This window comes from Choloepus didactylus, chromosome 5 (assembly GCF_015220235.1).
Source record: "Choloepus didactylus isolate mChoDid1 chromosome 5, mChoDid1.pri, whole genome shotgun sequence".
Classification (NCBI taxonomy): Eukaryota; Metazoa; Chordata; class Mammalia; order Pilosa; family Megalonychidae; genus Choloepus; species Choloepus didactylus.
The window spans coordinates 158,559,856-158,577,125 of NC_051311.1; the positions used below are offsets into that span (position 1 = coordinate 158,559,856).

A 17,270-nucleotide genomic window follows, 5' to 3' on the forward strand; every position below is an offset into this window, starting at 1 on the left:
ATCTGTAAAATGGGAATAGAACCTTTTCCCGCACTTCTGGCCTCATCACACTATTTTGAAAATCAAATGAGAAAGTAGATGTGAAAGTATTCTGCAAAGGCAGAAGTGTTGGGCTAATGTAAGGAACTACTATTCATAGTGTTATTCTTAGCCTGGGTTGTGGTAAAATAAAAAAAAAATAAAAAATAAAAGGTGCTACAGAGTCCAATGATTTGCAGGCTGGTCTCCCATCTTCCCATCTCAGAACTTGACCAGCGGCTGTCTGGGGGTCCATTCTGGACATTTAACTCATTACTTGTAAATGTTTCCTTACTGAAGTCATTAAGGCAAAAGCACAGTAAGTAGGAAATGAAGTGAAGTCCTGATATGAAAAGATTACAACTTAGTAGAAGACAGTATGGCGGAAGAACCTGTTTTATTTTGAGGGGAAAAAACAAACAAAAAAATAGGCAAATGTTGCCTGGTAAAGCACTGTGTTTGGGATCAGCTTCTGCTCCAGTCTGCTCTGTAACCTGGGGCATGACTTTCTGCTCTGAGCCTCAGTTTCCCCATTGGTATAATAAGAGGCTAGACTAAATGAGATGCATGTATCTAACATACCATTTAGTTCCAACATTCTAGAGTCAACAGCAAAGCCAAAGCACTTTCAGCAGCTCTCTCCATATTCTTTGGAAAGGGCAAGGACAAGGATTAAATGCTTTAGGTTCTGACTTTTCACAGATTTGCTGTTATACATGATTCAATAATTATGCATCTTGTACTGACGACTGATGAATGCAAAGCATTTTGAAACTACATAGAACTATAAAATAATTACTAAAGAAAATGGACTTCTCTTTAACACTGTCATTAAGCTCCTTCAAAGAAAATGGCTCTTGTATTGAAGAGAAGGATAAAAAGTCAGATTTTTTTAAAAATGGATCTTATGTGTATCTTACCTTAACTTTTCTATTTGACACAGACTATAAGTGGGGGTTACTTTGTTTCACCATATATATATAAAATCCCGAATAGCACATATTTGTTGAAGAAATGGAAAAGCTGCTTAACTATCCTGACCTTCAATAAATCCCATTGAAACTTATGAATATTTTGGGTTCTCCTAGCTCCTAAACCAATCTCAAGTTAGAAGTTAGGAACTGCAGTGGAAACTGCATTAATATTTTGAGTTCCTTAGCCCCAAATGGCTGAGCATGCCTATCAAATTGGAAAATATTTTTAATTTTAATGAGAAAACTCATGCAACAGTTCCATATTAGTAATTTATTCTGCAGAAAAATATGCATAATTATGCAAAGGCAAATGTACAGGTTGTTCATCGATGTATTATCTACAATAGGGGAAAAAAATGTTAGTAAGTACTTGGCTTATCTAAACTATGATGTAGCCATGGAATAGAATAACATGCAGCAATTAAAAAGATTTTAGAAGCCCTGTATAATGTCAGTAAAAAATGTACAGTGCATACTTCAATCTCACATGCACAATATATGTGCATTCAAATACAACAATATACACATACATATATTTACAGTGCAAACATTCATAGAAGCATGGGGGAAATGTTTAAAAGAATACATCAAACTTTCCATAATGGAATTGAAAATGGAAGAGCCATCTTTTTACACTTTAAAAATATTTGAATTATATTTACAATGAACATATTTGCAAGGAAAAAATAAGGTATTATTGAGTGTTATTGCTAGCACTGAAGGTGATTATAAAAACAGAACATAAACACTGATTCTGCTGTAAATTGATATGATACCTTCAGAAAATAATTTGGTAATAGGCTTCAGAATGTTTATAAATTTTGATCCGATAATTCATTTCTGGGACTCTTTCTGAAGTAAAAAATCCAAATCAGGAAAAAGATGCCTGTTAGCATGTTTGAAAGCATAATTCATTGTAACAAAAACTGGAAAAAATTTACATATGTAACCTAAGCTAACTATTTAATTATAGCACATACACGCAAATAAAAACTATGATGAGTTCATAATATGTACCCATAATTATGTTGCAATGTAGAGGTGATAAAAATTTTATATGTTGTATGTTCATAGCTATATAAATGTACAAAAATAAGACTCAAAATGAATATGACAGATGGAAATATACCAATGTGCCTATAGTGGTCATGTTTTTGTGTATTGTTATTATTAATTGTTCTCTACTTTTAAAAATAATGATTTCAGATTCAGTTCTACAATAAAAATGCCAAACTATTTTTTAAAATAATGGTACAATCACCACCAATATGAAAACCACTGGACGTATCAGAAGACTTGGTGACCAACAAAGGAAATCAATGAATGAGAGAAATTTGAAAAACTTTCACTTGTCAGGGAAATTGGTGATTCCAATCCCTTGAACTCAACAGTCAGTGACCTCAACACTTGCCTGAAATATTTCCATTAAAGGAGTAGAGGCATGACATGACTTGCACACTATGCTTAAATAACATCAATCATGAGGCAAACGCTGAAGATAATATCACAAACATATTTCTCTTTAAGAAAGTTTACAGTGAGAAACTAAAGGAAGAGTCATATTTTCTTCTGAATAGGATGGTGTCCTATTCTCCGCTGGGCATAAAGTTAGCAAGTTTATGTGCTTCTTGGTTTTGAACTTCATGCAAATGCTGGATTGCATGTGTTTTTCTGTATCTTGCTTAATGTGGTATTGTGGAAATGACAATATTTTATTTAGGGATTTATATATACATAGTAAAACCATAAAGAAAAACAAGTGAAGGATAAGCACAGAATCTGATGGTGATTACTCTGGGATTGGGGAAGGGATGATGAGATTGGGAGGGACACATGGGGCCCTAAAAGATATTGGTAACATTCTATTTCTTAAGCTAGGCAAGGAGCACAAAGCCGTTTATCTATTATTTTTCTTTATATATTACATTTAATGCTGCACATTTTTGGATCAATCAACATTTCATAATAAAAATGGAAAAACATTTCTTCGTGTTAAAAGGATGCGATTCAGTTAAAAATGGAAAACTAAGCAAAAGAAGAAATTTTGCAACCTCGGAGGCCCTCTAGTGCCCAAATCGAATAAGCACAGTTAATGTCTTCAATTCTTTTACATTATCCACTCATAATTTTATTCACATCGTTAAAAACAGAAATTAACAGCAAGATGATGTAGAATAGCGTACTCACAAATTTATTCACCCTAAATGGTACTTTTACATTACATTTTTAAAGTGTTGCCAGGCTGCTCTATGAAGATCGGCCCCAAAGAATACATTTTGATTCTTTAGCAAGAATGTCTCATAAAATATCTCAAAATTCAAATATACATTTCGAAGATGAAGCATTATTAAGTAGTGATGTCATAGAATATTTTAATGTTTGTTTTATCCCCAATATCATTCAAGTTTTTTAAGATTACTATATTTAATAACATTGATTTCCTTGCAATTTACAGAAGAATCATACTGACTTCTTCTATGGGACTCAGCTGAAAATGCCACAGGCTTCAAGTCTTCTGGGTGAAAGTAATTTCTCCCTGGACTATGATTCAGACACACTGAGTTAGTTTTATACAGAATTTATTTCATCCAGTTTTATAATATAATTATTTGTATACATAGCTAATCTACCCACCAAATTTTAAAGCTATTTGACAGCAAATTCTTTGCATTTTCTCAGTTTTATGTTTCTATTGCTTTTAGCACATTACCTAGGATATTTTAGGTGTTCAATATATTTTGGGGGTGGGGCTTGATAGACATATTTAATTCCTTATTGAGATAGGTTACATAACTATATTTTTAAATTGGTTATTTTTGAAATACGTTGTATTGTTTGGGCAAATCATCAAAAGAATTGGTTAGAATAGTTAAGAAAACATAGAAAAACTTAAAAATTATTGTAGGACATAATATTGCACTCAACAAACCAGAATATGTCTGAAGGAGGGAAACTAATGTGAAGTTTGACGAGTTTGTCTCATGGACACAACTGATGTTTTCAAAAAGTAGAAATTAGAAAAACATTTAAAATCCTATTATGATGGATACTGTAACCTTGCATGAAATCTTCTGCAAGTGACTTCAATCACTGTAGAAACTGATGGTAATGTCCCTGACATTTGGCAGGTCAGAGGTATGATGAAAAAAGACAGGACTTCAAGTCTGTCTGTCTTGTGATTATATGTATACACACACATATGTATATACATAAAGATTGTTGTGACGAATCCCAAATATCAAATCATGGTGCTTAGGGATCCTTCCTTAACCAAAGGTTGCTAGTGCACATCTCATCTTGCTGTTATCTCCTTGCCCCTGAAAACAAACACTTCCCAAGTTGCTGGACGATTGCACTTGCTATCCGACTGGATCAATGTTCTGGAAAGCAATATTATAGCACTGAAAAACTCGCATATCTTGTTGTTGGAAAAGAGCCAAGTTTCACCAATTTTAATCACCATTAGCTATTGATCATTTGTGTCTCAGGTGCTTTACAAAGTTTGATCCTCCACACAATCACCCTGTTTGGTAGCATTTTCCTCCCCAGGTTTCAAATGAAGGAACTGACATTCTAGAGAAGTGACATGTCCAAGGCCCATAGGTAAGTCCATTTCCAAAACTGTCATCTCCTTTCTTACAAACAACATTTCTTTCAAGAGACAAGTATCTTTCTTCTTATGCTCTGCTTAGTAAGACCATTTTTTTAAATTCCTTCATTTTTAATGAAATCAATCACCATCCATCAGCCTTAGTAACAGAAAAATAAAGGAATTGATTATGAATGTAACTCACCAACTTGTGTTTGTATAAAGAAGTCTAGACACCCGAGGCTTGCCTACAGATGTGATGTTGCCGTAGGGATTGTCAACATCATCAGCATTTGTGGACTCCACACAACCACTGGGGAAAAGAAAAAACAAAGATGCATCTATTTATTAGGGGGAAAAGAAAACACAAAGATGGATGTACATTTATAAGAAAATTAGAAGAAATATGTGCTTCTATTAGTTAGTGTTATAACTTCCAATGGAAATCTTATTTGTCAAAACAGATCAAAAGCTCAAAATGCAAAAACTAAACCATTCTTGCAAATGAGGTTGGATGACGGAAAAATGTGCCTTTAAAAATAACAATCAGGAAAGGTGACCATTTCTCCTTCAGAGTCAGGGGTGCCAGGCTCTTGTGTTCTTAAGTTTGGGCCAGAGTGAGAGCATTGGCTGTTTTATGTTTTCTGAGCAAAGGAACAGGCTGTTTCTGCAGACCCAGGATGACAACTCTGTGAAGACAGGAGGAAGGCCTGGGGCAAGTCAGAGACCCAGGTAACCTGCCGGAGCCACGGAGGCTTGGCAGAGATGGGGACAGGGCTGGATCAAGGGTCTAGAGCCTTCCTTGTTTTGGATCTACTTTGTTCCAACATTATTCAATCTAAAGCAGAGGCAAAAGCCTCAGAATCGCCAGTAATGCATTTTTTGTCCCCCAAGGAAAGCTCAATTTAAATACAGAGAACTCAGATGCTATATTCCCTGCATTTCAGCATTAGCAATCACCTCAAGTATAACAGTGTTTCCAATTGCCAACACCCAATAGTGCTAGCCTCCAAGCACTTTTATTTCATGAAATAACCAATTTAGGAAGACATAAAAATACCCCTATTCCTTTCTTTCTTTTACTGAAATCTTTAACAAACCTTTGATGAAACTCTTGACATTAAACAGGTGCTATGCTAGGCAAACATTAGAAATATGTGGAGGCACACATAAGTTATCTTAAAAAGTGAACTACAGACATAAGTGAGCTGAAAACAACTACAATTTAGATGTAAATCTAGGATTTCAAAAAACCATTACGAAACATGACTTACGTATAGAGTGGTATGTATTTACTTCTAGAACTTGGACTCACGCTTAGAAAAAGAAAAAAAATGGGCAATCATATTATTAATTATTAATTTAATAAACATCAAAGTAGCACAATACAATATTTTCTAATTTTAAATTTTAAAAAGTCTTCAGAAATATCTCATAGGAATTAGCTTCCAAAAGTTTGGAATTTTAAACAAAAATCATTTAAAGATGTCAGTTTTTTATGCGATAAAAATCACAAACAGAACAAACTGACCCCAAGTCACGATTGAAATACGTCTCTCTTTTGACTCCCTTATGGTTTGTCTGTCTCTGAAAGCCTCTCCTCTTGGACTTTTCTTTTGCTGTATTCTTATTAATGATTAGACAGGCTATCTTTGGTGCAGTTGGACCACTTATTTTCTGAGGCATATAGAATTTTAGCATTTGCATAGCTCTTACTGACCATCTAGTCTAATGCCCCTTTGCAGAGATAAGACAACCACAGAACAGAGAAGTTAACTTATTTAAGAGCACAGCTGTTTCTGGCATTACAAGAAGCTCCAGGATTATCTCCCCACCCCCCATCCCCCTTCTCTAGCCCTAAAATCAGTCAGTTCTTGAGGTTGTCTGGTTCCTTTTATTGGAGAATGGCGTTTAAAAGCCAACATCTAGGTGTTGGGTTTGTTTCTGGCTATGGGGTACCACTGCTTCTAGGCCCTTTCAAGCAAACAAAGCTAGAGATATATGTATGTATCTGAGCCCATGTATATGGACATATTTATTTCTGTGTCTATCCAATTGTATATAAATTAAAATGAGCATGAGTTCATAGGATATCTCCTACTCTAATCACATCACAGTTTATTCTCCCTTTTCCTGTCCCCTTAGGGGAAGAAACCTGGCTCCCACTATCTACAAAATATTGAGGAAATATTTACTTACTTGTTCGATGCTAGTATACATGTAAGTAGTTTCAAAATTGGCAACCTGTGTCCCCCTAAGAAACAATCTACCAACCAGAGGATAGTGCTTATATACAGTCCTTTTTGTCATTAGTCTTGCAGTATCCAGTCTCAATACTGTTTCCAAACTTGCTGATGTCAACTCCTTCCCCTTCCCCCACCTATTTAAGTCTAGTTATGCCATTTATTTGTAACACAATTAGATTTGTTTGTCACAATCTGAATCCCGTTCTGGATTCCCACAACATCCTGGGTTTTTTTTTGTTGTTTTTTTTGTTTTTTTTTTACTTTGCATTCAGTAAAATTCATCCTTGTGATGTATATGGTTCTATGGGTTTTAAGAAATGTAGACTCATGTCTCCACCACCACAGTCCCACAGAGAGCAGTCCATCATCCTAAATATTCCCTTGTGTGGACCCTTTGTAGTCAACCCCTCCTCCCTTCTCTAGCACTTAGAGAGCCTATCTGTTTTCCACCCCTACAGTATTGACTTTTCTAGAATGTCATAGGAGTGCAAACATACGATATTCAGCCTTATGGGTCGGACCCTGGCTTCTCTCATTTAGAAAAATGCATTTAAGATTCATCCACATCGTTTTCTGTTGCAAGAGTACCTTTCCCCTGCTAAATAGTATTCCATTGTGTGGAATGAGCTACAGTTTGTTTGTCCATTCACTGTTGAAGGCATCTTGGTTGTTCATAGGTTTTGGTGATTATGAATAAAGTTGCTATAGACATTCACACACAGGTTTTCTTGTGGACTCCTGGAAGAAACAGTCACTCAGAGGCAGGCTCCAGGATGAATTGCACTCTCTGGAGTTGTGAGATGTGGCAACACTGAATAAGACATAGCTTTTAATTTATCTGCTAATTTACCATCAACAAAAAAAGTTCCATATAAACTGAAATTTTAAAATTTAGCTTCTTGGTGAGTAATTTATCATTTTATTACATGATGTGTAACTAAATCAATGCTGATAAAGTTTTCTTACAAACATTCACATACTGCTAGGAATTAATACCCACAAATTTACATTCCTATTCTATTAAAAATATTTGAATAGGATTATCAATAATTTCAGCTTGTTGTTTTTACAAGGTTTTATAATTTTTAAAATATAGGAAACTTTTAATTTGAATGATTACAATTCAATTTATATACTGGAGTCTATTAGTTATATTGGACTGTATTACATATTTGGTAAAACCATATTTTACATAATCTTTATAAAAATCTTACAGTTACTATTTTTGGAATATGGCTCAATAAAATCAACTTTTTCTTACAAGGCCTGGTATTTTTGTCAACTTTGTCACTATTTGCATTTCCATATTTAGCAGCCAAACTTGATTTTGGCTTTGTATCTTTCCACACCATTATGCTCTTTTCTTGTAATAGTAAAACAATTCCTTTTTAAATAGCAATTTATACCGGTTTTACTGAAGTGGTGCAATTACCAAAGACTTGAAAAATGTTATCCTTCATGTTGTTTTTTATAACTGCAGTTTAGTAAAAATTCTCATTAATTTTGCTGAGTGTGGGCAAAAGTCTTTGCAATTACTTGTAATTATGCAAATATAAAATTAAAAGTACAATACTAACTCTCTCATTAAGTCTCCCCAAACCAGGAAATCAGATGAGGTCCCAGTGAGCGAAAGATGGGATGACTTCTTCCTGGACAACATGTTTATCTCTTTCTATATCTGTCTGTCTCACATTATTCTTCATAATTAGTTGCAGTATTTGTTGCGAAATACACAGTTCCATCTAAAGTACCATGTATTTATTTTCTATCCTATTTAACTTTTCAAAATGCTGTTTGTGACTTGCCACTAATTGTTTGCAGCCAACAGGCTAAAAATCACCAGTCTAGTCATTAAATTGGACTAGCATAATTGGTTATTATATGGAAAAAGTGGAGCCCTAGCACATACCATAAGCAAAAGTCAATTTCAGGTGTTTTAAAGAGAAACAGTAAAAATAAAAAATGTTAAATTTATAGAAAAGAAGGATTATATCTTTATTACTTCAGGATAGGGAAATATTTATTTAAAGCACCACAAAAAGCACAAACCATGAAGGAAAATACTGATGAATTCAACTACATTAAAATTCAAATCTGCGTTTCAACAAAGGGCATAATATAAACAGAAGAGTCACAAACTAAAAGGAGTTACTTTGATGCATATTACCAAGAAGATAGTTTTATCCATAATATTAAACATAAAAGTTTCTGTACTCAATAGCTAAAGACAAAAAAACAAGAGAGGCAAAAAATATGAGCAGGAATGTTACAGAGGTGACAACCGAAATAACTAATATACTTACACAAAATGCTTATTTGCAATCAGGTAATTTATGTAAGTTTCATAATGAAACCCAATTTCATACCTATTGGATTGGCAATTTTTTTTGTTTTAATCTGAAAATTCCAAATGCCGAACAGGATGTGCAGTAATAGGAATTAAAGCACTGCCAGTGGGAGAGGCCACTGGCATAACTTTTTTTGAGAATATGGCAATATTTATGTTGCAAAGAAGTGCACACTTCTTGACCCAGGAATTCTAGATGTAAGTGTGTAAGTGTGTGTGTGTGTGTGTGTGTGTGTGTGTGTGTATGTAATCCAGAAATATTTTACTCTTGGACACATGGTGACATGGGAACTTTGTTTCTGATTGCAATTAAAATCAGACAAAACTTAATCATGAGAATGGATGAATAAATTGTGGTAGATCCATTCAATGGAAGACTATACTGCAGGGAAAATTAACAACTAGTGAAACACTGACCAATGTGTATGAATTTTGCAAACACAATACGGATCAAAAATATTAAGATGTGTTGATATATATATGACAATACATACTGAGTTTATAAACATGGAACACAATACCATATATTGGTTAAAAATAACACATATGCTTTAAAGGACTAAAGAAATGCATTAAAATGGGAAATAGCAAATCCACACTAGTGGTGATCCCTGAGAAAAGTATGTATTCTAAGAGAGAAGTACATAAGGGGCTTCCATTGTATTGATAATATTTTATTTCTAAAGCTAGGTAATAAATATACAGATTATATTATATAATTCTTTAAACATTTTTTATATATACAAAATGTTAAAAAGTAATTAAAAAATAAAAACAGAGATGACCTAGGTTGTGGGCTGGGGTTAAAACAAAAATAAAGACAGAAAATGGTGATAGAAAGGCAGAAACAAAAGTTTATTTAGATTAAATACGCAAAATTACAAATTCCTAATGTGGAATTTACAATACAAATACAAAATGTGGAATTATTAACAATAAACCCAGAGTTTCTAGTCCTAATACAACATAAAATAACTATGTGATACAAAAGTTGGTAGAAAACAACTCTTCAAGAATTCCTTTTATATGACTTCCATGAATATTGCAACATTTTAATTCTTCATATCAAATTATTTACAAAGTACTCATTGTTTTTAAATCATCATGGCACATTTAATAGGGTAAATTTTAAGGAGGCAGAAAATGAGAAAAAGCAGTCCACACAAAGCAATTGAAATGGGATTTGAGTAACCTTTCAGATCACAAGGATGGATGGATGTCCTAGGGTCTCTGGATGCTCTCCAGCAGAGGATATGCTAGAGCATCTGATTCTTATTTATAGTGAGTGATAGTGAAAAATCTAGCAATGAGAACATTAGGAGATAAAACTTACAAATTGATTGGTTTGACCGGTGCCAAGAAAGATCTTGTTTGAAATCTGTCCCAGAGTCCACCAACCATCTAAAATCATCATCAAAATAAATTATAAGACAGTTAATGAACTAGCTATCATAATTTCTAATGTAGGTGCTCCCATGCTCTTCACAGCCCTCTCTGCAGCATAGCCCCATCCCAGGGTCTCTAGGAAAAGCACCGCCCAAACATCCCTAGCAGCTCAGGGGTTTGCTCCAAGTCTCCAGCTCTGTTCTCAGACCTCCGATTTCAGTTTGGTGTGCCATAGCTGGAAGCTGCCCCATCTTCCAACTCCTGCAGACTGAAGCCCAGATGAAAGGTCTGCTTCTAGTTTTCAATGCTATATGTAGCATGGGGGGTGAAGGTTGGTGGGGAGAGAGGACAAGCAAAGAATAGAAACTCTTCTCACCTTTATCTGCTTGGCCCACTCTCTGTAGCCCCAGGCCAGTCCCCCATTTCCAGCCCAGCCCAGATCCTGAGCTTTGAACCTCATCTTGCCTGGGAAGGGACTTTGGATACTAATACAATTTAACACCAAGGAATAGGTGGTAAACTTTTAGATTTGAATGAGATGAGCAATTTTCACAGAGTATAAAAATATTGGAAGTAGTTGAGAGATCTCACCTTAAAAATATAATTACAAGGAACCACCATATTTTTTTGTCCTTTAATGATTTTGCTTGCTATGTGAAAATCTTGGGCTTGAGTCTTTATATTAAACCCATATTTTCCCCTATGTTATCGTTTTTCTCTGAAGAAGTCAAAGAAATTTTATAAGATTGTGTGAACTTCTTAACTTGGGGCCCATGGACTTGCTAAAGGTCAATATTTAGAACTGTACTTGACATAATTTTTTTCCTTTTTAACCCTATATATTTTGTGTCTTCAAGAGTTGCATTATCAGAAGTAGTCTAAGGGCCTACCCAGGCTCCTTAACAGGCAGATATGGCAAGCACAGGGCAGGGACATAATTTAATGTTGGGAGGTCAAAAGTGAGGCCTCAGATGAAACCTAAAGGGATGCTTGGGATTTAGCTTGGCAAAAAACAGTTGGAGAGATTGTTGCAGACGGTGGAACACTATTTGCAAAAGATAGGAACTGAGGCAGGGTATAGCACATTTGAGGAACTGAGAGAAGTTTGGCAGAGATAGAATATAGTGTGTGGGGTGAAGGTTGGCGGGGAGAGTGGACTTGATTCAAGAAGAATGGACTTGATTTTAAGAGTGATGATGGATTTTAGTCAGTGGAATAACATGAACAGATTCATGCTTTGGAAAAAATAACTGGCTGCGGTGTGCATGTAATAATCCAGGTGATGGATTTTTCATCTCTAAAGAGATGAAAAGAATGACCATCTCTACTGGTAACTTGGTATGCTTGTTTTATTAAATAAGAGCTATATGACTCGTGTTCCCATTCTGCCTTGAAAAGTGCAGAGCTAAGCTCTAGGTTAAATTTCAGGACCTATCCTCAACATAGGTTCTCTGATGGAATCATCTATCCCTGTCCTCCTCATTATTTACTTGTTCTCATGCAATTTTTCAAATAAATGCAGTTATTCCCTCTGTGTACTGCATTGTAAGCTACTCAAATGACTTTTGAGAAAGTGGTTAGCTCTAAATAATAAATAAAATATTTATAATATTTATATATTTGTAATATGTAACTTTTATTTAATGTATTATTTATAATAAAATACTTGCAATAATCAGTGACTTTTATGATTATGGCATTTTCAACTTTATATATATATACACACATATACAACTCTCATTATATATATATGCACATATATATGTGTGTATGTATATATAGACATATATACGTGTGTGTGTTTATTTACTTGATTCTTTTAGTAATTCTTAAAAATAAAATAAGTGTTACTGAGACTTAAAATTTGGGGATTCTATTCAGCAACAGAAATAATGAATTGTTACCCAGGAATGTTCACTGACCTGAGTGATGGCTGGTGCCCTTTCATATTTTTTCAGCGTAAAACACTGGGATACGAGGTCAGCAGCTTTTTCCAGCGTTGTTTCTACTGGATCAAGCTTTGGTGCCAGCATCTTGTCCCAAGGAACATCTTCGTAAGCTCTATGAAATTAGCAAATTAGGACATTTGATGAAAAGATAAATCCTCAAATAACTTAGTTCATAACAATATCATGTACTATAGTCAGCAGAGTTCCTAGCTGACCCCTAAGATCCCTGCCACCTGGTGTACACACCCTGTATAATCCCCTTCCCTCGAATGTGGGCAGGAATGATGATGATGATGGAATATTACTACTGTGATCATGTTATGTTATACAGCAGGGATTTTGTGCATGTCATTACAGTCTGTAATTAGTTGACTTTGAATGAATCCGAAAGGGAGTTTATCCTGGGTGGGCCTGACCTAAAATATGGGACCTAAGAGAGACAAAGAGCAGCAGCAGATGCTCTTAAGCTGTCCCCAAAGAAACAAGTCTCCATGACTTCCGCAGCTGCAATGAGCTGAGTCTTCCCAACCTCCTGAATAAGCTTGGAAGATGTCAACCTAGCTCCACCTACCCCTTGATTCCAGATGTGTGAAACCCTGGGCAGAGAACCTGGCTAAGACATGATCGGACATGCCTGCCCTTACAGAACCCTGAGATTACACATGGGTGTGTTTTAAAAGGCTAAATTTGAGGTAATTTTTTACACAGCAATAGAAAACTAATGCATATACTTATATGTGTTTTAAAGTTTGCCAAACAATTTCATTTGACCTTCATAGCTGGGCAAGAAGATTATTTAAAAATCAATAAACCATGGCTTGGAAAACCAAATTTGTTTGCTTAAGGTCACTCAGTTATTTTTGGCTAAAATCATGACTCAAATCCAGATTATCTCTCTCTGTAGAGTCAGCAGCATACCCAGTGTTCCACATCAATGCAGCCAAGTTATAAAAATCGTGATACCTTGGTACAAAAACTCCAGACATCTAATTAAATACAATTACTGTATATCAGGATTTGGATCAAAAGGTACTGCCTTCTATTTGGAGTTTCAAAAGATGCTGTTCTTTCTGGCAGGCATGTATGACAGATACAGTGCGGCAGGACTCCAATTTGATGCTGAATGGAAAAAACAAACAATTCTTATTCCAGACACTGTGTCCTGACAGGATAGTTGGACAGATGTCCTGGAATCCTGCTGCCTGAATCCCTGGAGTTATGCCTGTCCTTGCCCTGTCCAATTTTGGTATTCAACTGGATCTTTCCATTCTGTGGGCAAGCCATAACCTTCCAGATAGTCCTGTGTGAACCAAAGTCAGTGTGATGGTTAGGCTCATGTGTCAACTTGGCCAGGTGATGGTACCCACATGTCTGGTCAAGCAAGCACTGACCTAACCGTTGCTGCAAAGATATTTGTGGCTGCTTCATAAACCAACAGGCTGGTTTATTAAATTGTCAGTCAATTGGCTGCAGCGGTGACTGATTACATCAATGAAGGGCATGACTTCCACAATGAGAGAATGCCATCAGCTGGATTTAATTCAGTCAGTTGAAGACTTTCAACTGAGACACATAGAGGACCTTCACTTCTTTTTCGGCTGACCAGCGAAGTGTTTCCTGAGGAGTTTGTCGAAGTTGCCAGTTCATTTCCTGAGGAGTTCAGCAAACACATTCGTTGAAGTTGCCAGTTCGTTTCCTGAGGAGTTCATCGAACATCTTCATTGGAGTCACCAGTTTGCTGCCTGCCCTATGGAATTTGGACTCATGCATACCCATGGTTGCGTGAGACACTTTTATAAAACTTATGTTTATAGATATCTCTCATTGATTGTGTTTCCCTAGAAAACCCTAACTAACACAGTCAGTTTGCAAAAAATCAACTTTCACCACATTTCTTCAACAAATATTTATTCAGAGGTTACTGAAATTCAAGCACTGTGCTAGGGTCTAAGGATAAAAGAATGAATAAGTACTACAATTAAAATTATGCTTACCACATAGAATGTTGTGAGGATTAAATAAAGATCAGTAAAGTTAAAGTCAACCAGTGATTGGTTCATAGAGTTTGCAGTGTTTATGTGTGTATTTTGAACCACTCATTCTGAAATGACTGTTTTAAGGAAATGATAAATCTAATAAAATATTTTAATTTTACAAAAGATTTAAATGATATATTTTTCTGAGATACTATATACACTGACTAGAAGTGTGTTAAGAATTGGTCTGCAAGTTGAATCAAAGTTTGCAAGATACTTCACTTTTTAAGACTGTTGTATCTCAGGAATTACCTTACGGAATTTTCCATGGAGATTGTACACATTTTTTTTCTCAAAGACTTACATAAGTCTTTTAAAAAGAGACTACAAAACACCACAATTCTATATTTGTTTTATAAAAAAATACTGCTCTATCTACTCTAGCATATATCTACTTATTTTATTATTATGTTTATTGCTCATTGTCTCCCTACACAATGGGAGCCCCTTGGGAGCAGAGATCACTCTCTGTTTTATTTACTGATGAATCTCAGAACCTACAATATAGGCACATAGTACATTCTCAATAAATATTTGTGGAATGGGCAAATTAATTCTGCTCCTTTATGCTCTCTCTTCTTTATTTTCTATGACTCTTTACTCTTGTCTCCTCCTCTCTCCCTGAACATTTCTTTCTTGTCTTGGTTTTGATACTCTAGTAAACATGAGTGTTCTCTAAGAATCTGCCTTGACCTTTTATTCCCTAGCAACTAGTGTGCCCTAATTATAAATACTATGTCTGATGTTCTCTGAATTACTTGTAGGATTCGGGATATTGCAGACAAGAAGTGTATGTGTCATTAAGAATAGATAATCATATTTTTAAACCAAAACTCTACTGGGGAAAAAAATGCTTACTTTTGTGTAGAGGACTTGTAAAATGAATCCTTTTCACTATATTTCTTGCTTCGTTGAAAAAGGGGTTCACCATCTTCCTAGGGGGCATAAGGCATAGAAACTAAGTTAGAAGAGACCAGATGTAAATGGAAATTGCTACTGTTTTTCATTCACCATACTTGCTTTGTTCCTTTCTTCATTTTTCTTCTTTCATAGAACCTGTGGGATTGGCAAGATTTAACTTTTCCCTGCTTGTCTTCTCTTGCGTTAGAAATTTATATTCTGTTTGTAATCTTTGAGTGGTTAAATTACATTTTACAACATGTATATTAAAGTTCATGGAAATTCAGATATTCATGAATTCAAGAAAACTCTTGAGTTCTAAGATATTCATGCTTTAATAACATGTACAACCTAAAATTTCCCCTTTTAACCACATTCAAATATATGATTCAGTCCTGCTAATTATGTTCACAATGTTATACTATCATCACCGCCATCCATTACCAAAACTTGTCCATCAATAAGAGTGGAAACACTGCACAAGTTAACCATTAACTCCCTTTCCTACCCCCATCCTAGCTCTTTTTTTTAAATTGCAAATCTTTATTTTATTACTCATCTAACCATATACTGGATAAAGAGGGTGTCAGTCACAAGGTTTTTACAATCACAGTCACAAGATGGAAGCTATATAGTTATACAGTCATTGTCAAGGGTCAAAGTTACTAGATTATAGTTCAAAAATTTCAGGTATTTCCTTCTGGCTAATTTAATACACTAGACACTATAAAGAAATATCTATATAATGAGTCAGCAGTCATAATTATTTGTTAAATCCGAACCTGGCAGTTACAACCCCTCCTCTAATTTGATCATTCTTTCACTCTTCAGGGATATCAGGGTAATGACTATTCTAACTTCTTCATGTGAAAAGGTCACCCCCAATTTTGAATAATGCTCTAACTAGGTTTAGAATTTTAATTTAATAGTTATGATTCCTTAGTAACTTAGAAGAATCTCATTGACTTCTGGCCTGTATTGTTGCTTTTGAAATTTCACTGAGCTTAATTTTTTGCAGGTTTTCTGTGTGTTTGGGTTTTTACCTCCTCTTCAGTTGTAATTAGAATATTTTCTTCATTTTAGTTTTTTTACAGTTTCAATATAATTTGTTTAGGAGAGGATATATTTTTGTTTATCCAGTTTAGCACTTGTTATTCTTCTTCAATGTAAGAGTTTGTGACTTCCAACAACTTAAACTATTCTCAGTCTTTACCTGTTTGTTATCAATGTACTCTCTTTATTTTATTCTTTTGAAATTCCCATTAGATAAATGTTGGAGTATCTCATTCTATCATCCAAATCTCTTAACTTTTGCATCTCTTTATCTGTGACATCCATATTTATCTTCCACTTAACCTGTTTACCAAATCCTAATTAACCTATTTTTAGTCCGCATTTAAACTTGCTCATAATGATTTTTAAAATTTCATCAAAGCTATAACTAATAAAATAATCAAATAGTTTTCTCATTTATTCTGTCAATATAGTGAATCACATTGATTGATTTTTGAACATTAAACCAATATTTACATTTCCTGAATAAAACTCACTTGATCATGGTGTGTCATCCTTTTTATAAATTACTGGTTTTGATTTGCTAGTACTTAGTAAAGATTATTGAGTCTATGTACATGAGATGTATTAGTCTGTAATTTCTACTTTTTTATAATATCTTTGTTTAGATTAAGCTGGACTCATAAAACAAATTGAAGAGTGTTCCTTATTCTATTTTCTGAAATATTTAATATAAAGTTGGTGTAATTTCTTCCTGAAGTTTGACAAAATTCCCAAGTGAAACCATCTGGGCCTAGGTTTTCATTGTGGG

At 34.7% G+C, this 17,270-nt stretch overlaps 1 protein-coding gene across 1 annotated transcript in view; it reads right to left on the reverse strand.

The window, feature by feature from the left end:
* Positions 1-17,270, reverse strand: part of SPATA48 (spermatogenesis associated 48) — a 76,959-nt gene that overhangs the window by 10,658 nt on the left and 49,031 nt on the right. The window contains exons 3-7 of the mRNA XM_037837809.1: positions 15,404-15,480; positions 12,483-12,621; positions 10,508-10,575; positions 5,856-5,897; positions 4,787-4,894 (exon numbers count right to left, since the gene is read on the reverse strand). Coding sequence (XP_037693737.1) covers positions 4,787-4,894; positions 5,856-5,897; positions 10,508-10,575; positions 12,483-12,621; positions 15,404-15,480 — 434 coding nt within the window. The remainder of the gene's footprint in view (positions 1-4,786; positions 4,895-5,855; positions 5,898-10,507; positions 10,576-12,482; positions 12,622-15,403; positions 15,481-17,270) is intronic.